The sequence below is a fragment of the Podarcis raffonei genome, chromosome 6 (genome assembly GCF_027172205.1).
Source record: "Podarcis raffonei isolate rPodRaf1 chromosome 6, rPodRaf1.pri, whole genome shotgun sequence".
Lineage (NCBI taxonomy): Eukaryota > Metazoa > Chordata > Lepidosauria > Squamata > Lacertidae > Podarcis > Podarcis raffonei.
This window is the reverse complement of record NC_070607.1, coordinates 68,689,914-68,712,847: the sequence shown is the minus strand read 5'-3', so window position 1 is coordinate 68,712,847 and position 22,934 is coordinate 68,689,914. Positions and strand designations below refer to the sequence as shown.

The 22,934-nt window shown below is 42.8% G+C and overlaps 1 protein-coding gene across 7 annotated transcripts in view; it reads left to right on the top strand.

The window, feature by feature from the left end:
• The window catches only part of LOC128416283 (arf-GAP with SH3 domain, ANK repeat and PH domain-containing protein 1-like), a 37,018-nt gene that overhangs the window by 5,406 nt on the left and 8,678 nt on the right, over positions 1-22,934 (top strand). For 6 of the 7 annotated variants that reach the window (XM_053393820.1, XM_053393819.1, XM_053393821.1 and 3 more), the window contains 19 exons: positions 150-295; positions 1,179-1,244; positions 1,677-1,726; positions 1,845-1,974; positions 3,278-3,363; positions 4,522-4,597; positions 6,322-6,417; positions 7,023-7,123; positions 8,319-8,388; positions 8,772-8,859; positions 9,355-9,403; positions 10,125-10,288; positions 10,916-11,049; positions 11,707-11,798; positions 13,877-14,066; positions 14,834-14,919; positions 16,215-16,330; positions 17,026-17,093; positions 21,928-22,035. In XM_053393820.1, coding sequence (XP_053249795.1) covers positions 150-295; positions 1,179-1,244; positions 1,677-1,726; positions 1,845-1,974; positions 3,278-3,363; positions 4,522-4,597; positions 6,322-6,417; positions 7,023-7,123; positions 8,319-8,388; positions 8,772-8,859; positions 9,355-9,403; positions 10,125-10,288; positions 10,916-11,049; positions 11,707-11,798; positions 13,877-14,066; positions 14,834-14,919; positions 16,215-16,330; positions 17,026-17,093; positions 21,928-22,035 — 1,916 coding nt within the window. The remainder of the gene's footprint in view (positions 1-149; positions 296-1,178; positions 1,245-1,676; positions 1,727-1,844; positions 1,975-3,277; positions 3,364-4,521; positions 4,598-6,321; positions 6,418-7,022; positions 7,124-8,318; positions 8,389-8,771; positions 8,860-9,354; positions 9,404-10,124; positions 10,289-10,915; positions 11,050-11,706; positions 11,799-13,876; positions 14,067-14,833; positions 14,920-16,214; positions 16,331-17,025; positions 17,094-21,927; positions 22,036-22,934) is intronic. The other variant, XM_053393822.1, reaches the window with a different exon arrangement.

The following is a 22,934-nucleotide window of genomic DNA, read 5'->3' as shown; positions in this document are numbered from 1 at the left end:
CACTTGACTTACTCCTGAATCAATATGTGTCAGGGCTTTCATTGCTAATTCAGTCAAACAGGTAGCTCACTGTTTTATCATTTCAGGGAATCTTTTTGTTTGTTTCAGAAAGTCGTACATAAATGTTCAAACAAATTTTGCTTCTGCAGATCTCATTAACCACTTAGAAGCTCACATTATTACCCAGGAGAGGTTTTCAGGGAACTATCACAACAACAGTGATGAGAAGCTAGCTGAAGCCTTCATCACCTTTGCTTCATTCTCACGGGAGCTGCTAGATGCTGTCAAGAGCCTGGTATGAAACTGTTCTCCGCACCCACAGATTTGTCTGAAAAACAGAAGCATGATGACAGGGGCATGGTCAATGGTGTCAGTCTTCCCTTCCGGGCCCTAAGGAGAAGAGCAAAGGCCATGGGAGAATCTCAAAAGGCTACCTTGCCTTTACTTACTGAAATTAGGGCTTGCAAATAAGCCTACAGTTTGATCCCTCCTTTCCCATTCCTTTTTGACAAGCTAAACCAATAATGCAATTATTTTTGGTTTTATTTGTTCGACTTTATTTTAAACGTTTCCATCCTCACCTTTCAATTAAAACTTGGATCTCCAAAGGGGGCTTGCAATAAAAATCATAAATACAACACACATTTCTAAAGCACAAAATGCTCAAGGACCTCCAGGACGTCCACTGTGAGAAATGGGCCACTGGGCTGATCCAGCAGATTCCAGCAGATACCTGGACTAGGTGGCATTATAAGCCACATATTACTGGTGTTTTGCTATATCAAATAGACTAGGCTATTTAGTGTTAATGCCTCTCATACAAAAGGCCTTCTGGTTTTCCTTTACTGAAATTGGTTTGGCATCTCTGAGAAAAGACATTGCCTCTGAGGAGATCTGTAAAGTTTTGGACTGGACTACAGAGATGCTTTAGGAGTTTGGGGTAATACTCAAAAGATTGAGATTGCTTGCTTGTTGCACTTATTTTTGCATTCCCATAGTGCCAGTTGGATCTGTATGTTTTTATTTAGGTTGTTACAAGCAAACAAAGCCCTAAATCTGCAGTATTGTATTCTCTAAATGAAAATGATGCCTGAGATTATCATCTATTGCTGGAGAGCACTCAATAATATAAAGAAGCCATTGGTGATAGCTACATATTGAACTGTCTCTTTTTGTAGTTGCTGAGCCTGTATCACAACATTCATTTTTCCCTGGACTCACTGATCAAGGGAGACTTTAAAGGGGTGAGTAAATAGATGCTGAAAAATGAGTTTCTGTCTGGTTATTACTGTGAGATTGCTTAGATTTTGGTTCATTCATTTTTACATTTACATTCTGCCTTTCCTCAAAGAACTTCAAGGAGGCACAAATGGCTCTCTTTCCATTTTTTAATCTTTATGTGCTGTAAGACTTTGTTGCCCAACCCTGTTCTCATTGCAATGCAATGCAATGTTTTAAACTGATCCTGTGGGATCAAGTATTGAGATGCACTATAAAAAGCATGAAAATAGCAGGCAGGGAAAATAAAGGTTTGATTCTCTTCACCCCATATAGGGCGGCATAACAGTTTAGCAATCTGTATGAAATATGAGGTGCATTGAAAGTACTGAAATAGGGAAGAAGAAATAAAACAACAACTAGATTTATTAAGTCTTAGTTTCTTTGTCTCTTGATAGGACTTTAAAAAGCCTTTTGAGAAAGCATATAAAGACTATGAGAGCAAACTGTAAGTTGGCCTTTTCCTCTTAAGCCAATGATTCTTGGACTTCTGTACTTGGAATTGTTTCTAGCAAAATACACCTGCACACAGCCATTAATAAATACTGTCTCTTTCTAAATTTCAGTGCAAAGATAGAGAAGGAAAAACGAGAGCTGGCAAAACAGTATGGGATGGTGCGGACAGAGGTTGCAGGAGGGGAGATTGCTGAGGAGATGGAAAAGGAACGAAGGATGTTCCAGTTACACATGTGTGAGGTGAGTGGGGCAGATGAAAAAGTGCTTCTTCCTATCGTTTCCTGCATGTCTATTTCCCTTTATAGGACAGATACTCATATCAGATTATTTAAATTGTTATGTAAATAATAATAATAGTTGCAAACTATTACTTCATCTAGGAAAAAGGAAGCATCTCTGAACTCCATAAGCAGGGCACTTGCAGGCCAAGTAGATGCAATAATTTTCTCCTCTGCTAAAGATTTTACTTTCATTGTTGATGGAATGAAACAATGGGTCCTACATGATATTGTGCCCAACCTAGAAAAAAAATATTACAGTACAAACAGAAGTTGAATCTGGATGTAAGACATTTCTCTACAATAAATGTGTGCTTGCTTTAATAATAATAATAATAATAATAATAATAATAATAATAATAATAATAATAATGATGATGTATTATTTATACCCCGCCCATCTGGCTGGGCTTCCCCAGCCACTCTGGGCAGCTTCCAACAAAATATTAAAATACAGTAAAGCATCAAACATTAAAAGCTTCCCTAAACAGGGCTGCCTTCAGATGTCTTCTAAAAGTCTGGTAGCTGTTCTCTTTGACATCTGGGGGGAGGGCGTTCCACAGGGCAGGTGCCACTACCGAGAAGACCCTCGGCGCTGAACCTCTATTTTGTTTCTGTGCAGTTTTCAGGATTGTGGCTCAGTTGCCAGGATATCAGATTTTTCCAGCATTTAAAGTCTTAATGTTTTGTGTTTTGTACCTGGGGAAATGCAATGCTTCCCCCAGAGAGTGTACAATGCAATGTGGTTATATAGGTGCTGCTCTGGCACTCGTCACGGTCCTCCGTGCACCAGTAGTGGTTTAGTTATGATGGCCACATGACCCAGAAAGCTGTCTGTGGACAAATGCTGGCTCCCTTGGCCTGAAAAGTGAGATGAGCGCCACACCCCATAGTTGCATTTGACTGGACTTAACTGTCCAGGGGTCCTTTACTTTTAAAGGGATATCTTAACAACATATCCACCAGCATCACTTTCCAGCAGCAGGAACTTCCTTTGAGTTCTGCTTACAAGAAATCTAGATCTTAACCAGTTTATTGTGCTGTCTTTGAAGAACAGTTAGTGTATTATATAGTTCATGTAGCAAATTAATTATGCTAATGATGCAAGGTACAATTTACAAAAAAAAAAGTCATGTAATTTGGGGGAAGCATTTTTAAACAAAACAAATCACTGCAGAACATTGTTTTCTATTTGAGCAGAGGAGGCATAAGTAAACAAAACAAAATAAGTAAACTCAGCAGGTCCATGTTCACTTTCTCTCCAGTACCTAATTAAAGTGAATGAGATTAACACCAAGAAAGGAGTTGACTTGCTGCAGAACAACATCAATCACTGCAACTCCCAGTTCAAGTAAGTGCATTCAGTTTCCTATATTCTCATTCCTCACAACGTTGCAATAAATTCTTGAGCATCCCAACAGTATTACATCATGAGCTTCTGTAGGAGAGCCTTATGATATTCATTTATTTTTCATTTATAGTGTGCGTGAGATCTCTCTCTCCACACACCTTTTTTTTATTCTGAACAGTCTTCTTTCCCCATAGCAGAGCTTTCCCACATTAAATTTTTACAACCCTTAAGCCTTGCCCTGAAGTATACGTCTGAGTTAAGTAACTTGTGTGATTGTGCCTGTGTGTTCAAGATGTGTGATACTGCGCTGCCCAACTTCACCCACTTTTGGTTCTGGCCCTGCTTGCTTATGAAATGTGGCCCCTTACAATTTTCCACTGCAGCCCCCAGACTCAAAAAAGGTCCCATCCCAGCCTTAAGGGAGTTCCAGAGCATTCCAATCTGGATTAAGCCCTGGATTATGCAACCATGTTTGGAATACCTCCAAGAGACATTGTAGAGCTGGTGAAGGCTCAGAAAAGGGCAAGCAAAATGATCAAGAGGGTGGAGTGGCTCCCCTATGAGGAAAGGTTTCATTTTATATTTCTGATAAAAAGTATGACACGACGTGATGGAAGTTTATATAATTGTGCACGGAATGGATAAAGTGGATAAAGTTTTTCCTCCCTCATACCACTAAAACTTGTGGTTGTCCAACCAAGCTGAATGTTGGAAGATTCAGGACTGATTAAATAATGCCCTTTTTCGCGCAGTGCATAGTTAAACTATGTAACTCACTCCCACAGGAGGCAGTGATGGCTACGAACTCAGAATGTGTTTAATTTAATTTAATTTATAATTTATACCCTGCCCATCCAGCTGGGTTTCCCCAGCCACTCTGGGTGGCTTCCACAGAATATTAAAATACAATAGTCTATTAAACATTAAAAGCTTCCCTAAACAGGGCTGCCTTCAGATGTCTTCTAAAAGTCTGGTAGTTGTTCTTCTCTTTGACATCTGGTGGGAGGGCATTCCACAGGGTGTTAAAAGAGGATTAGGCAAATTCATGGAGGATAAAGAATATCAGTGGCTACTAGCGATGATGGCTGTGCTTTGCCTCTGGGTTGGGAACTGGGAATATCCTTTTTCTACTTTTGTTCCACACTGTTTTTCTGACAGTTTTTTCCAGGCATGTTTAAAGGCAACAGAGAAGCACAAACAGTTTATAGAGAATCTTACTCCTGAGCTTCAAAGTGTGAGTATGCGTCATCAGTTTCAGAGGGTTGTGTTCGACTAACATTCACTGAGAGCAGACTTTGCTGAAATTAATGGCCGTGACTAACTTAGGTCCATTAATTCCAGTGTGTCTAGTCTGAGTAAACATTAGTTGAATACAGCAGCACTAGAGAATATGTCAGGGCTCCTCCAGATAATCTGTTGGTTCAGCATTCATCCATAGGTAGTGGAGCATTTGTTCTGTGTGTTTTTTTTACAGGGTAGTTAAAAGGCAATGAACATCCATCCTGATTTGCTTGTTGAGTATTTAGATGTCTTCCTGTTAATCAGTCATTCATCCCATACTTTTCTATGCATTTCCACGTCACTTTCAAAACTACAAAAACTCTGTTGGCTTTTAAGCTGATTTCTTGTGCTGGGGTGACAGAGCACTTCAGTCCACTTTAATTGTGCAAACCTTTAGTTCCAGTATGCCCCTGAGTTGTTTGGGCAAACTGCTGATGGTCTGGAGGCACCCTGCGATTTTGAATGGTCATTATTTTTGTATCATTCTCAGAGCACTTTTCACTGTAACATGATGCTTTTTATTCTAAGGTACTAAGGCTGCAATTCTATGCATGCTTACTGGGATAAAGTCACAGTAGGGCCTTACTGTAGGGCTGCAATTCTATACACACTTTCCTTGAAGTAAGTCACATTGAACTCAGTGGAGCTTACGTCTGAGTAGACAGGTAAATGATTGTGCTGTAAAAGATTTATATCCTGCCTTTCTTTCATTAAAAAGGATCTAAGCTGGCTAACAGAATTAAATGAAAGCAACCAAAAACTCAAAAGCTATCTAAAAATCAGAACATAATCAAATCATAAAAGCTACAGCAGGAGAATAGGCAAATTTTATGTATTTCCCCCTTCACAATAATATTGTCACCATGTCTACTGCTTTTAAGGCATAGTATAATATCATTGAACTAAAACCAATAAAACAGCAATATTATAAACACATAAAAGGAAATAAAACAGAAAATGAGAGTATTCAAACATGTAAAACAGGTTCCAATGTTATGAGCCAGGAAGAGGCAAAAAGGTACGGTAAGTCTTGACAAGACTTCTGAAACAATTGATGGTTGCTGCTCCATGTATGACAGAAGAAGAGGCATTATACAGTGCAGGAGGAGGAGGAGCAGAAAATACCCATTGTCAGGTCACTGACCTGTGATATTCTATTCAGGTGCAGAGGACACAACTATTATTAATACAAAATGCGTATCCTGTTTTTTCACCTGCCCTGGTACCTGTCAGCCATGTGGATCCATAGAAGAGCACTGTAATAGTGTGACAGAACTGGATGTGGCCCAAAAGTGCAGGCATATGAACATCTAAGCTGGGACTTGTGCAAGTGGTGATCAACCTTAGTTACTTTTAGTCTTTGTTTAAATAATATGAAATAGTGGGAGCTTGGTCATTCCTATAGAGTCTATAGACCAAGTGTGGGAAGCCTATGGCCCTCCAAGTGATACTGGTGTTAAGACAGTAGCTCCCATTGGGAGTGACCATTAACCAAGCTGGCTGGAAACTGTTTTGGGAATTGGAGGGCCACAGCCTCCCCATCTCTGCAGTAAACATAGCAGAGTTACTCAGTGCAGAATGTAAAAAGAAGAAGGAAATGCCTACTGAAGGGATTTAGCAGCAGCAGATGGAAGAACTCCCTTGCGTGATGGAATGTTTGTTGCGCTGCCCTTTCAGATGAAGGCCAAGCAGGACGAGGAGAAGAAGCAGTTGTGCTCTCTTCGCGATCAGCTGAAAGCAGCACTGCAGCTGGAGCCCAAAGAGGTAAAACTGGTGAGGGAGCACCTCCTTTTGCCTAGGAATAGGGATGGATGAATTAGCTAATTTGGTTTCCCTTAGTTCAACATTGTTTCAATCTTAACTTCAGTTTCCTCATCAGTGTGATATTTTTTTTAAAAAAAGTACTCGAAAATCTTCATGCAATTTTGTGCACATTTCTCCTAATATACATATTTTGTATGCATCATGGCCATTGGTATGGATTTGGGCAAGTCATTTCCCCTAATATGTATTTTTCCATGTTACTTTGACTAATAAGCTTATTTTGTGTGCATGCTTTCCCTTAATATGTGCAGTTTTGTGTATCTTGTTTGGTTTGAGACCTGTATTGCAAAATTCGGACAGATTTTGAGAGACAGCTGTGTTTCAGTTTCCATCTTGGTTCAGAATGTGCAAATTAGGTGGGTTTACATTAAAATTCTAGTGTTCTGGAGTCAGAAAATAAGGAACTCTATTTCACAAAAGTTTTTAGTGAATGTGAACAGAGGTTTGGAATAATTGTAAGACATGAAGCTTGGATTTTTGAACCCTGGGCCAATATTAGATTTGTACTTGAGAAAAACTACAAAGTGCTGCAAAACTGTTCTGTTTCCCAACAGAATTCTGTTAGCAAGCCATTGAGATACAGCATGCACCAGTTACAGGGAAATAAGCAGTATGGCACAGAGAGATCTGGGAGTCTCTTTAAGAAAAGTGATGGGTAAGTGAAACCACTTCAGATCTGGCAACTGCAAATATATTTTATGAGCTCAGTTTACAACAATAAAATCATAAGAAGAGCCTGCTGAATCAGGCTAATGGTTCATGTAAGTCCAGTTCTCACAGTGGCCAACCAGATGCTTATGGGAAGCCTGCAAGCAGAACCTGAACTCAGCAGCATTCTCCACACTCATAGGTCTGGTTCACACATCACATTAAACCAAAGTTTAAAGCAGCCAATGGGTTGATGTGGATGCACAGTGTGTTGGCACATGCTGCTGAAAAGTTCTGCCTACTCCTCTTGCACCCATGCTGTTACCACTCTGCCAGGAAAGAAGCCAGAGTTTGGCTTGTTGTGATATTTAAACCTGGGCTCATTATTTTTCTCCTCTAAACAGTCCATGAGTAGCAAGCCAAAAGCAAGCCTTAGTTTCACTGCTCATGGTTTGTTTGGAAAGAAGCAAACCACAAACCTGGATTTGGGCAGCATGACAAAACAGACTCTGGCTTGCTTCCTAGCAGTGGTAGTGAAAGAGTAGAGGAGTGTCTACCCTTTCAGCAGCATGCACCAGCACACCATGTGCTCACATTAAACCATTGTTTGTTTGTTTTAACTATGATTTAATGTGACATGTGAACCAAATCATTCTTCAGGCTTGCCCTGGAAAGATTTTATATGGCACGGCAGACTATAAATAAACAAAACAAAGAAACAAGCAACTACCGAACAAGCCAAACTTCAGTGGATGAAATTTCTCATCATGCATTTCCATGTTGAGAAGAGGGACATGTGGTGCTGAATTCCTGCTTGTTATGCTGCTGGTGAAAGGTCCATGCCTTACGCTCACAAAAATTGGCAGACTGAGTTGTGTCATGTTTATATGTAACCCGATGTCATTTTAGAAATATCCTATGTGGTTGTAACAAGGGCTAAGTAAGAGATGTGATGTTGCCACTAAGATGCTTGTTCAAGTGAGTCTTCCGGAGAGACTTTTGTGAGTGCAAGAGGGGAAAACAACAGTAGACACTCCTCCCATGAACTTCTGTAAATTAATTTAGGATGACAGCCATCGTGTTTATTTCCATCATGCCCTTTGATGCACTTACCCTAGTGAAGTGGTTGGAATTAGTATTTGACAGGTTGGGTCTCCCACCTGAGACTTTCTGTTTAATGTAATGTTACCTTTAACTTTCAGCTTAAGAAAGGTCTGGCAGAAGAGAAAATGCACAGTCAGGTATGGCTACCTGACCATCTCACACAGCACGGTAGGCATCATGCTTCGTCTTAGAACCTGTTCAGTGTAGATGGATTAGAGAATAAGCTTCTTCAGAAACCAGTTACGTACAATAACTTTATTAGGGTACTTCCAAAACTCACCTTCCCTACAAAAGTGAAACAGGAAGTATCCCTTTAAAAGAAGTACTTGTTATCCCAGGGGTCAGGAGTGAGTTTTTCCTGGTTCTGGACAATGTTTGCTGTTGCTCTTCATACCCCAGTGTTTGGTCTAGTGGTGATTAGAATGATGAGTGTGTAGTGGAGATCCACCTGATTTCTGTTTCGTATGTGCATAATCCATATTGTATGCAGGTTGTGCAGCTGGACAGTGTTGAAACTGACTTACAATATTCTTTTCTTTTTCATCACCTAGCTAAATCGCATTCCAGTCAAGCTGAATTTGCTCACTTGCCAAGTGAAGCCAAACGTGGATGACAGGAAGTGCTTTGATCTTATTTCACGTAAGTCCTCATTTTCTGAGGAAGCATTTCAAAGAGCACCCTTTTTCTATAGTGCTTCATAGGAAAGGTACAGGTGAAGAGGGGTTTTTTTGTAGGAGTCCGGGGAGGGAATGCATCTTAAACCTTACCTTATCCTTGAATTTCATTCCTTTCTCACTGGGTGACCTTGGCTAGCCATTGGCCTCATTTACACATAATGTAAGCCTAATCATGGTTTAGTGAGAATAAGCAAACATGCAGGTCCCCAGAGCATTTTGCTCCTCCCCAGCTGTGCTGCAGTTGTGCAACCTAGGGCCAAGTCATGGCTCATGTTTCATCACCTCCTAATTAACCATGAGTGGTAAATCAAAAACAAACCTTGGTTTACAGCTCATGGTTTGTTGGGAGATTCCGTGGGATCATTTCGTGTTCTGATAATATTTCTAAAACAAATTTTCTCTCTCTCTCTCTCTCTCTCTCTCTCTCTCTCTCTCTGTGTGTGTGTGTTTATTTCAGATAACCGAACATACCACTTTCTAGCAGAGGATGAACAGGAATGTACCATGTAAGTATTGGGGAGGAGGGATGGAGCCCTTAAGACCTGTGTGGATTGAAAAAGTGCAACAGGTGACACTTCTCCTATGTTTATTGTTTTCTCATGTTAGGGGAAAGCCCCAACCATTTATTTTTGATCTATTAACAGGGCTTTGAGCAGAACTACACATTATGCATGGTTCTGTTATTCTTCCTGTAGACTTTTAAAAAAACAAAACAAAATATACTGAGACTGAATTTGAAGGGGGAGGCTGACCTCCGTCACATTAAACCTACAGAACTCACAAGGATATATGTGTGCCTGCATCCCCCAGCTGCAGGAATGGGGCACCTGTGGCCCTCCAGATGTTGTTGGACACCAACTTCCATTAGCCCCATCCAGCACAGTCAGTGGTCAGGAATGATGGGAACTGCAGTCTCCTGCTAAAGTGGCCCAGGTGCAGGTGGGATCTCTGCTTATGGGTCCAGCATCTTCCATCTTAGCAAAGTGTCCTAACAACATCATAGTGTGGTTTGAAGTGCCATCTTCAAGCTCATCTGTTGCCTTGCATCCCTTTGCTTAAGGAAGTGGCATGCATGGGGAAGGTATTTACTTTGGATTCCTTACAGATTGTGGCTTCAATTTACTTCCACTTGCAGCCATGCATGCAGTCCACAGTACAGAGGCCTAGGCCGACTGAAAGGGTGAGGAAGTTCAGTTTATCTGACAGCAGTTTCCTTCTGCCTTGCAGATGGGTCTCTGTCCTCAGCAATAGTAAAGAAGAGGCTCTCAACGTGGCATTCAAACAAGCACAAGGCAGGGAAGAGTGCAGCATGGACGACCTGACCGGAGCTATCATCAAGGAGATAAAGCGCGTGCCAGGAAACAGCATGTGCTGTGACTGCTCAGCATCAGGTGCAAAAGGAGACAGCTGAACTACTTCCCATTTTGACCCTGAATGGCTGGGGCAGGTTCTACAAAGGGGGATGCATTGGGATACCCAATCTCAGTGATCACGAGCAGAAGGAGGACTTATGCTATGACCAGATCATGTCATTATTGAGGACTGTCATTGTCTGTGGACTATCCCTGCCTCAGGGTCTAGTCAATGCCAGGTCAATGATTCATAAGACCACTGCCATCCATGACGTGATCGTGGATGGAGGAATTGTCCTGGCAAGAGACTTTGTTGGACATGGCAGATGGGTCTCTTTTGCCGCTGCTTGTCCGCCAGGTTTCTCTTTCACACAGCAACCCAGGGCATGTGGGCGGGGGATGGGGAGGTTGCAGTGATTTTTAGGAAGTCATTAGTTTTCACTAAGCATCCTATTATTTCATTTCATTTTTATGTGTTTGAAGCTTTGAAGATAATTGTTCTATAATGAACTGAGCAAATGTTCACCCCTTCCACTGACATTTTTGAGGGCCCTCAGAGGTGTTGAGAACATTCCATGAGGTGAAAGTGTGAAGATTTCTTACCATACTGTCCATCACCTTCAGCAAGGTGACAATACCTGTTTTGTTCTTGCTTACTCCGCACAGACCCAGCTTGGCTCTCCATTAATTTGGGAATCCTGATTTGCATTGAATGCTCTGGCATTCACCGAGAGATGGGTGTCCATCATTCCCGTATTCAGTCAGTAGCCTTGGACAAACTGGCAACCTCAGAGCTTCTGGTAAGGGTGTTCTGACTGTGTTCTGCACTACTACAACCACCTTCCATTCAAAGTTCATGATGGCATTTCCCCTTCCAAGTACAACTGATTCACCTCTTTAATAAGCTCTGTTTTGGTTCCAACATTCCTTCGGTGATTATGCTGTTTTCCTCTCTACCCCAATTATTTTGCGGTCTGCCACATTCTGTGATGTTACCATGGTTTCACCTTGCCTGCTAACCCAGACCATACATTTAAAGCACATAGCTTCCCCTCAGAGAATCTTGGGAACTGTAGTTTGCCACTCACAAAGCTACAATTCCCAGCAGCCTTGACAAACTTCATTTTTCAGGATTCTTTGGGGGGCATCATGGGGTTTAAATGTACTTTAAATGCATAGTGTGTACACACACACACACACACACACACAGAGTGTCTGTGTCTGTTGTTACTTTCCTCCTTACTCCTTCCTTTACATTTAAGCTAAGCAGGGCATAAATAACACAGAGGTACTACTCAAATGTTGCCATAGTTCAACATTTCTCCTACTATAACCTGATTTTCTCTGTCATAAGACCCATCCAGGATGCAGCTTGTGGGCAAGCACATGCTTGGCATTGACGTAGCTATATTTTTATTTACTGTTGTGTGTTAAATTACATCTTATTTGTTTTGCAGTTGGCAAAGAATATTGGAAACACACAGTTTAATGACATTGTTGAAGCCAATCTTCCCAGCGCATCTCTAAAGCCTTCTACTGATAGTGCAATGTAAATAATCTTAATTCTCTCTTTTTTCTTTTTTTTCTGGTGAGTGGGAAAGAGTGTTGGGGAGTGGGCAGTGGGAGAAGCACAAACATGTCGGATATTACACCGCAAGCCAAATGTCAAAACAAAACAAATTTTGGTGACACCCATTGATTTATTGTCTATAATTGATTGTGGCAAGAACTTTCAAAGAGAGTTTATTACATCCAGTGCATTAAGTGGTTATATTGTGAGAGATGGCAACTATGGAATCTATTAAAATAGATATTTTATACTTTGTTGGTATACTTTGGTCAGACCCAATGACTCATCAAGTCCATAATCCAGTTGAGAAATGTAAAAGCAGGGAACGAAGGCAAAAGTCCTACCTCTCTGTTTGCAAGGTCCTACTGTCAATGTTATTAGAGTGCATTCTTAGATATGTTGGAGAAGATAGCAGATAGACAATAAGGCAGCATGGTGTCACTATAGGTAGATTTTGCCTGACTAATTTATAGGAATATCTTGTACTACTTGTGACATAATATCTTACAAATGATGTGGGTTAAATTAGTAGAGAGTGAATGTGTAATAAGGATATGAGGTTAACACTTGAGGACTTGGGCTTTAGAGATTGTCTGGACACAGACTTTCCTGCACTGCTGTTTTGATGTAGAGAGCCAGGTATATAGGAAGATCCCTGGTAAAATCCTGGTAGTTTTTTAGCCTACCCTGCCCCCAACCCCTGTTAAACATAGGAACCCTGTTGTGTAGTTGTAGTAGTAGTAAATGCTTTTTTCTGGGGGGTTCTCAAGGGTACGTAGGTTTTCGCAGGGCAGAAAGAAAGAGTGCTCAGACACAGAGTTTTAAAGTGTGGACCATGATGAGAAAGCACAGAGGACAGTTAAGTATAGATAAGCCCTAAGACAAGACTATTAAAACAGCACAATTAAAAGAGCTGAAACAGCAATTAAAACAATTAAAGCAGGAGGTTTAAAGCACAAGATCAAACAAATGCTTGTCTAAACAGGTGTGACTTCAAAAACCGGCAGCATGCCAATACTGATGGGCCTCTCTTGTATTTCAGCAAGGTCAGCGTTCTCAATGACACTAGTGAAAAAACCTGTCTCTGTGTTACCGCAAGCCAATAATAATTAGGCTAAGGAAAAAGAAGCCAGGTTTCATATGTTGATCTTAATTCCCTTATCAGAGAACACTTTAAAACAATGATTTATTTTCTGCTTCGGAAAGGGCAAGGTGTGAGATGTTTTACATAAAATATAAAGCATATCCTAAACTGGTCCTTACCAGCTTTGTCAAGTGATAAGAGCACCTTGACTTTGGAGTACTAGAACAGGGTTGAAGATTTCTAAGATAAGAAAGCCAGAGCCATCGGTCTGTATGACTTTCTGATCCTCTAGCTCTATGGATCTGCAGGTGTGACATTTGGCACTCCACAGAGAAAAATTCTGAAAATGTCTTTCTTCTTCCCACCTGAAGCTGTGATTAGAGGCAAAAAGCAATGTGATGGGGAGCCAGAACAGGGAGTGGGAAAGAAAAGAATAGGTTGCCTCTAGACTGTCAATGTTTTGGAGGAGGAATTCTAGCACATTTCAGGAATATAGGTTTGCACAGTTAAAGTGGATCGTAGCAGTCTGTCACAATGACTCCATTTATTTATTTTTTGTTTGTTCAAGAAAACATATTTTTGCAGTTAGGAAAGTGACAGGGAAATGATCTAAGATGTGTGGGATGAACAAATTATAAACAGGAAGATCTATAACTGCCGTGTCAGCAAATCAGGACAAATTCAACATGAATGCATTGTTGTATAACCACCCTGCAAACAAATCAGAAAAAATGCTCAATAGGGTTAAGGAATAGCCTAAATACCGTGTAGGTTTTGTGTAAGAAAATCATGATGAATGCTCAGTAAATAGGTCATCTGGTGAAGCCCATAGTCTCTACCCATAGACTGAAGCTCTGACCTTTTGCTGCTTGTTGACTTAGAGGCTATTCTTGACATCGGCTTTTCTGCTGGCTTTGCATCAAAATGCCCCATCAGAGCCATGGTTTCCAATTTGTGCTTTGCACCATTACAGGGCTCTCCGGAAGGATTTTATCATCTCCAAGTATGTTGATAGGAAGTATGTTGCTCGGAGGACCACAGAGAGCCCAGCTGCCAGGCTCAAGGACCTGCAGGATGCTGTCAAAGACAAGGATATATTTATCTTGCTTCAGGCATATGCTGAAAAGGTGGATTTAAATCAGGCCCTTCTGGAGTACAGGCAGGTGAGGCTTCTGCTGCCCCAAAGAGCTGACAAGCACACCTACACTTTAGCAGAGATAACACCAATGTTGCAGGAGGAAAGCAGCACACACAGTCCAACCAGAACAGGTTTTATTGAACCCTGTAAGAAGGTATTTGCACTTAGGCTATACACTAAGGAGATTCATAAATTCTGAGTCACTGAATAGCATTGCTTTAGTTATTTGGCTGTTTCTCCAAAGCCTTTTGCTTGCATAATAAAGCACACAGTTGTTTCCTCTTCATTATTTTTGACTCAGCATTTGGCACCCAAGGTCATATTCCCCTTTGCCTCTGTGTATTCTATGTACTTCTCCCATTGCCTCTTGCATCTCATATACAGTATTGCCTCCCTTCCCCTTTTTTTAAAAAAAACCTGTCAGGGAGAAATAATGGCAGATCCACTGTACTTTATTTATTTAATGGTTATTTGGATTATATTTTTGGATATTGCTGTTGAACTGTCTTGAGTTGCCTGCATAATTTGCAGTGTATAAACATTTTAATAAAATAAATACACAACACATAGCATGTAGTTTAGCCCGAAGTTTATGCCAGGAACTGATTATAGAAAAATGCAATTAAGAGCCTGCCTAAGCTTTCCCCTGAAGTTTTTAGAGCGATATGAATGCCATCAGGAAGTGATTTCCATGATGCTAAAGAGCAATGGCTAGGACTTTTCAGTAAGCAAAGAAAGCAGCAAAACATAGTTGCACAATCACTTTGTCTTCTTCTTCTTCTTTGTTTAAAGGAGCCAGGCGAGACACTTCTCCATCTGGCGGTTCTAGTATGTGACCGAACATCTTTGCATATTGTAGATTTTCTGGTGCAGAATAGGTAAGCTGACTCCCTAGGCCTCATGATAAATTGAGGCAAGACCTACTATTGAGGGGTTTTGTTTTGGGATTATTATTATTATTATTATTATTATTATTTGCAACAACAACAAAAAGGTCCTGAATGAGAGTAGGAAGACACACACTCTATTTCCTTGCAAAAAGGTTTCTGCATTGTTTGGGGAGGAAGGGAAGCTACTTGGACTTGAAGAAGTGTTGTCTGTTTGGGCTCTTCTGAAGTTTTCTTCAGCCCCCTCTCCCTGCCCCATTATTATTATTTTTAAAGCACTCTCTCCATTGAGTTGGAAAAGATATTAAAGTTCTCTCTATGGTGTTTGAACTAGACTGGCATGTTCCTTCATGTAAATCATCATCAGGCTGAGCATGTCATCCAGTGCTGAGCATGCATGTGTGAATTTGGGCCTGGTGTGTGCCAAAAGGCATTCTCTATATGTTACATGCTGTTGTGCTATCTTCTGAGTCTCCAGCCCTGAAAATGATGCTGACAATTATATGCATGTATTTTAATTTGGTCATGTTAATTAGAAGATTGAGTCCCTGGACAAAAACAGAATTTAATTCTTGGAGAGCTGGATCAGCTGTGTGTGTGCTTATATTGTGTGTGTAATGGCACTTATCAACACCTGGGGAGGGGTGGTGATGGCAACACTAACTCCCTCGGCTAATGAGGAAATGAAATGTTGGAGAGAACAAAGTGATGTCAATTGCTGCTGTTGAAGCTGTGGCAGTACAGTGGTACCTGTGGTTACGAACTTAATTCATTCTGGAGGTCTGTTCTTAACCTGAAACCGTTCTTAACTTGAGGTACCACTTTAGCTAATGGGGCCTCCCGCTGCCACCACACCACCGCCGTGCGATTTATGTTCTCATCCTGAGGTAAAGTTCTTAACCTGAGGTACTACTTCCGAGTTAGCGGAGTCTGTAACCCAAAGTGTTTGTAACCCGAGGTGTTTGTAACCCGAGGTACCACTGTAATGGCAAGGTCCAGGTATATCTCTTCCTCTTCCTCTTCCAGTTCTCAGCAGTATTTAATTACATAACCCAAGACTTGCTCCCCATATTCAAGCCATACTCCATCGCATTACCATTGCATTGCTTAGACTCACTGACTGTATATATTGTCAAAAATGTACATTTATCTGGAGTGTGAATGTTAGTAAGGGGGAGTTATTTGTAGACAGAGATTCCACTCCTTGGTTAATTAAGCCATCAAAGAAATGAAGTATTCTATAAATGGGAAACAGTCTGCCTGGCTAATAATTATCTCTCATCCAGTGGGAGCCTGGTGAAGCAGACCTCCAAAGGCAACACCCCACTTCATTACTGCAGCCTTCACAATAAACCTGAATGCATAAAACTCCTTCTACGGGCCAGAGCCAACATCACAATCAGTAAGTGGTTACCAAACAAAAATTACAGTTTGAGTTAGGAGGGGAAATAACTGCTTACTTGTCACAGACTGGTTGGACGCAGAGGAATGGTGGGGGGAACCTGCTGGGGAACCCACCAAGGGAAGAAGGCTCAGAGCCCAGGGATTGGTGGTGGGATGACACTGAGTGGTCAGAGGGAGAAGCCCTGGGAGGAGGAGGTGTCAGAGGTTGAAGGGGCAACAGGGCTTAGTGAGTTAGGAGAGTCTGTGGCAGAGAGAATCAAGAACCAGAGGCAGAAGCTAAAGCAGGTGAGTGGGAGATCACAAGGCAGAGATGAATCAGCATAGTGAAGAGTCATGCAGTGTCTCCCCCTCCTGCTGTGACAAGCTCCCCTCATTTCTCCCACGCACATTTCCTCCTAATATATGCATTCTTGTAAACATTGTTTGGTGGGAGAACTGAGTCAAAAAATTCAGATAAATGTAAATTTTGACATGTTTCAGTTCCCATATTCTTCTGGAAAGTGTCAATTTGAAAGATTCAGCTTTATATGTGAACTGAATCAATTGTATGGGCCTATGGCCGTAATAAATGAAATGAAATGAATGAACTGAATCAAATTTCTCCCCCGTCCCTAAAAGTATGATGATATCAATAGAGCTTAGTCTGTTGCTCTCATTATTACTCATTTGGTGTCATCTGATATTTCTTAACAGCGAATGAAGCTGGAGAGACAGCCCTCGATATTGCTAGGCAAATGAATCACGATGTGTGTGAAAATCTGGTAAGAAATGGGAGGTTTATCTCTGCTTTGCCGCTATAGGGAAGTAATGAGCTTGAGAAGTACCGTATTTTTCGCTCTATAACACGCACCCGACCATAACACGTACATAGTTTTTAGAGGAGGAAAACAAGAAAAAAAATATTCTAAACGAAACAGTGGATGTATGATTTTTGTGGTTCATGCTGTGGCCACAGACATGTGATCTGACGGTGAGTTTGGGGTAGCCCAATGCAACAATCCTCAGGATCCATGTGGATTCATGCTTTGTAACCACGTTTTTGCACCACTGCGGCCCCAGGCAACAGTGGGTGCATGATTTTTTTGGTGCAAGCTGTAGCCATGGACATGCTATATGATCTGATGGTGAATTTGGGAATACCCAGTGCAAAAATCCTGAGGATCCATGTGGATCCGTGCTTTGTAACCACGTTTTAAGTGGGGAGGGAAGGAAAAACACAGAAGGGACAAGGAACACGCGTGGGGTGGGTGGAGAAGGATGCAGAAGAGGGGTATAAGAGGAGAAGGCTCCTCTCCTCTCCCGCTTTGCTCCTTTAAAGGCTCTGCTTCTCTCCCTCCTCCCCGGCTCGCTGAAAAAAACAGCTCTGGACTCGTGTAAGCGGCTCCTCTCCTCTCCCGCTTTGCTCCTTTAAAGCAAGCAGGCTCTCTGTCCCTCTCTCCTCCCCACTCAATCGCTCTTCTCCTGCTTTGCTGTTTCAAAGCGAGCCACGGAGGAGGGAAGGAAGGGGAACCATGGATCCTCTGCTCACGACTGCAGCAGATCCCCCCGCCATCCGTAGGCATTCGCTCCATAACACGCACAGACATTTCCCCTTATTTTCTAGAAGGAAAAAAGTGAGTGTTATGGTGCAAAAAATATGGTATTTAGAAAGGGCCATAGCTCAGTGATAGAGCATCATTTCTGCATGCAGAAGGTCCCAGGTTCAGACTCTGGCATCTCGATATTGGACTGAATGAGGCCCCCGTCTGAAATGCAGATGAGCCTCTACCAGTCAGTGTAGGCAATACTGAGGCAGATTTACAAATGGTCTGACATGGTGTAAGGCAGCTTCCTGTGTTCCTGTGTCTGGAATCTGGACATACCCAAATATTGAGCTCTTGGCAAAATTAAATATCTAGTGCTCTGTATTTTCAGGAGATTCAAATTACTATGAAACTATCATTGCCCATTGCTCCTATGCTTATTTTGTGTGCACACTCTCACTTGTTCTTTGCTGAAAACAAGGTTATCAGTTTACCTAGCACTTTAAAACTATACCCTGTAAAAGTAGTGCAGTTGTGTGAATTCACCTATGAAAATGAGAGAAGTTGGGAGACGGTAGCCACCAAGTTAGACATATTCCTCTTCTCCCAGGCCTTTGACCAATTAAACAATCTATGGCCTTCTAAACTGGAAGGGGGTATTATTTTTGTTACTATGTTATATAGTTTTGGGTTTTTATATTGTAAACCACTCTGTGATCTTTGGATAAAGGCTGGTATAGAAATTAAATATATATATATGCAAGGCTTCTCTTCATTTGCATGTTGTAAACCTTTTTCTGCTTTAGTGAAAAACATGCTTCTGTGCGAGTAGTTAAGGAAGTGACAGAAATACAGCCCCAATTCACCAACAATTTATTGGCAATTTGTGGTGTTGGGATTATAACCCCCACTACCCCTTCTCTTCTGGGTGCTTCCAGATGGTTATTTATTGTGGGATACCTGCTCATCATGCCCGCAAGTTTAAAAAAAATATTGCAGCATCCACACAACATCATTGGCATTAATATGGCAGCCTGCATCCTGCCCTGCCCCTCTTTTAATTTGGATTTACCTTTTCCAGGGAAAATCTGATAAACTAAAAGAAAACAATGACCCATTTGTGATATCTCAGTGACCTGTTTACAATATTAAGCCTCCATATTAAGCTGGAAGCACCTTTTGTCCTTCGGCAGTAGTATTCTGCACCAGGCGTCCTATTGGGAAGACCCAGTTTTCTGAGTGCATGTTCTGGAAGTTGGGCAATAGGGGCAGTACAGGATTCCTACTGGTGTACCGACCTCCCCGCTGCACCAAGGATTCCCTGCCCGAGCTGCTTCAGGTCGTGGCGGATATGCTCCTGGAGACACCTAGCTTGGTTGTCCTGGGGGATTTTAACATCCATGCCGACACGACCTTACAAGGGGCCGCTCGGGACTTCGTGGAAAGCATGGCCTCCATGGGGCTGTCCCTGAATAAGTTTGGCCCAACTCATAGCCGTGGACATGCCTTAGACTTGGTGTTCACCTCTATGGATGTTGGTGATCTGACACTAACTAAAAGCGAAACGAAAGAAGTGCCATGGTCAGATCACTTCCTGGTGCAACTGGACTTCTCCGCAACCCTTCCCCTCTGCAGGGAGGTGGGACCGATTCGGATGGTCCGCCCCCGCCACTTAATGGATCCAATTGGCTTCCAGAGAGTGGTAGGGGATGCTTTATCCCAAGTTGATGGCCTTTCAGCTGATTCCCTGGTGGCACGCTGGAATGCGGAGTTAACCAGGGCTATTGACTGTCTGGCTCCGAAGCGCCCTCTCCGATTGCATGGAGCCCGGACAGCCCCGTGGTTTTCCCCGGAGCTGAGGGTGATGAAACAATCGTTGAGACGGCTAGAGCGCCGGTGGCGGAAAACTCATTCTGAATCAGACCGGACACGGGTTAGAGCTCAACGTCGAGCCTACCAAGTGGCAATGGTGACGGCGAAGAGGGCCTTCTTCGCCGCCTCCATTGCATCTGCAGAAAACAGCAGCAGGAGACTTTTTCAGGTGGTTCGCAATCTATCGGAACCACCTGTACCACCGGGGCCTGGTAGGGACCCCAAGATCTCCTGCAATGCTTTTGCCAAGTTTTTTGCAGACAAAATCGCTCAGATTCAGAAGGAGGTAGACTCCACCGTGGGAGCAGGGCCAGGGCGGGAGAGTGCTAGAGTTCTGTCTGGTCCTGTTACATGGGATCAATTCCAATCTGTTACCTCCGAGGATGTGGACAGGCTGCTTGGACAAGTGAAACCGACCACCTGTCTCTTTGATCCTTGCCCATCCTGGCTGATAAAAGCAAGCCGGGAAGGGCTGGGCGATGGGCTCTGCGGGGTGGTGAATGCTTCCCTCTGTGAGGGAGCCTTCCCAGACCTGCTGAAAGAGGCGGTCATTAAACCGCTTCTTAAAAAAACATCTTTAGACCCGGCCAATTTGGCCAACTATCGCCCAGTCTCAAATCTGCCATTCTTGGGCAAGGTGATTGAGCGGGTGGTTGCTGAACAACTCCAAGCACGCCTGGAGGAAACGGACCATTTGGATCCCTTCCAATCAGGATTCAGGCCTCACCATGGGACTGAAACTGCCTTGGTCGCGCTGGTTGATGATCTCCGGCGGGCTAGGGACAAAGGTGAGAGCTGTTTCCTAGTTCTGCTGGATCTCTCAGCGGCCTTTGACACCATCGACCATAACATCCTTCTGGACCGTCTAGAGGGGCTGGGAGCTGGGGGCACTGTCATACAGTGGTTCCACTCCTTCCTCCTGGGCCGTGTCCAGAAAGTGGTGGTGGGGGATGAGTGTTCAGACCCCTGGGCTCTCACTTGTGGGGTGCCTCAGGGTTCTGTCCTCTCCCCCATGCTTTTTAATATCTATATGAAGCCGCTGGGAGAGATCATCAGGGGGTTTGGACTGGGTGTTCATCAGTATGCAGATGACACCCAGCTCTACCTCTCCTTTAAATCAGAACCAGTGAAGGCAGTGAAGGTCCTGTGTGAGTGCCTGGAGGCGGTTGGAGGATGGATGGCGGCTAACAGATTGAGGTTGAATCCTGACAAGACAGAAGTACTGTTTTTGGGGGACAGGGAGCGGGTTGGTGTGGGGGATTCCCTGGTCTTGAATGGGGTAACTGTGCCCCTGAAGGACCAGGTGCGCAGCCTGGGAGTCATTTTGGACTCACAGCTGTCCATGGAGGCGCAGGTTAACTCTGTGTCCAGGGCAGCTGTCTACCAGCTCCACCTGGTACGCAGGCTAAGACCCTACCTGCCCGCAAACTGTCTCGCCAGAGTGGTGCATGCTCTAGTTATCTCACGCTTGGACTACTGCAACGCGCTCTACGTGGGGCTACCTTTGAAGGTGACCCGGAAACTGCAATTAATCCAGAATGCGGCAGCTAGACTGGTGACTGGGAGTGGCCGCCGGGACCACATAACACCGGTTCTGAGAGATCTGCATTGGCTCCCAGTACGTTTCCGAGCACGATTCAAAGTGTTGGTGTTGACCTTTAAAGCCCTAAACGGCCTCGGTCCTGTATACCTGAAGGAGCGTCTCCACCCCCATCGTTCAGCCCGGACACTGAGATCCAGCGCCGAGGGCCTTCTGGCAGTTCCCTCATTGCGAGAAGTGAGGTTACAGGGAACCAGACAGAGGGCCTTCTCGGTAGTGGCGCCCGCCCTGTGGAACGCCCTCCCATCAGATGTCAAAGAGATAAATAATTACCTGACATTCAGAAGACATCTTAAGGCAGCCCTGTTCAGGGAAGTTTTTAATATGTAACGCTGTACTGTTTTTAACACTGATTGGGAGCCGCCCAGAGTGGCTGGGGAAACTCAGCCAGATGGGCGGGGTATAAATAATAAATTATTATTATTATTATTATTATTATTATTATTATTATTATTATTTTCCACTTCCCCACTAGAACCCTGGAATACAAAAGAAAGCAGCTAGGACTCCAGCAAACTTAAAGTTTGCTTTGGAACTTTTCCAAACTATAATAAGAAAGAATGTGAAGAGATACTAGAGTGAGTGTCATCTCTCTTGCAGCTATTGCAGGCTCAAAATGATCAGTTCAACATGCGAGCTCATGTGGAATATGAGTGGCGGCTGGGCCAAGAAGACATGTTTGAAAGCGATGATGATCTGGATGAGAAGGTAAGGTCCCGGCACTTTTGATCAGTTGTTTTGTGAGCTGGAGGTCTGCCCATTGCTTCCCATTTCTCAGCACCTTCCTAAAACACATTTGGTCACTTAAAGTTGGGTGCCTCTTCCGGCAGGGAGTTTGTGAAAATAGCCAAAACCAAATGGATATTTCTGTAGTCATTGAATTATAGAATTGGCAGGATCCCAAGAATGATCCACTACTCGGGTTATTAATGTGAATCATTTTAATCAATTTATTCCAAGGCCACTCAAAGCCATTGATTTCAGCAGACTTGATTTTGTGCTAGGTTGCAACCCATGGGTTGTGGTCATTCCATTAGCACAAGCATTTCTGCCTGTACAAGGGAATAATCTTCCCTTTCCTCTCCCACTCACTGTTCTAGGGATTCTCCAAACAATCTGGAACAGATCTGGGGAGGGCATAGGAGAGGGAGCAGGAGAGTGGGGTTGGAAGCCTCTTGCATTAGTGGGGATCCTTGCACTTGCTTCTGTGCAACAAGGTAGTTGAATACAGGCCTGCATGTTTTAATCAAAGATTGCAGGGAGCTATTCACCACAGAGGAAAGTTCTTTATCGTGCTCAAGACTGCAATTATTACTTTTTTTAAAAGGAGAGCTACATTATTATTATTATTATTATTATTATTATTATTATTATTATTATTATTATAAAATAGGGCTGCAATTCTGTGCACACGTACTAGGCATTAAATGTGAATAAGGCTTCAGTCTCCACCATGAGGCACTTGCCTGAAGAAAAAAAGTTTGACAACTCATTTAAAAGGGCCATCACACAACTTAAGTGTTTCAAACTTAGATCCAAAATAGACAAGCATCTGGTTTCCAGGATCAGGCACGGACTATAATTATTAGTTCTTATTTGAACAGGGA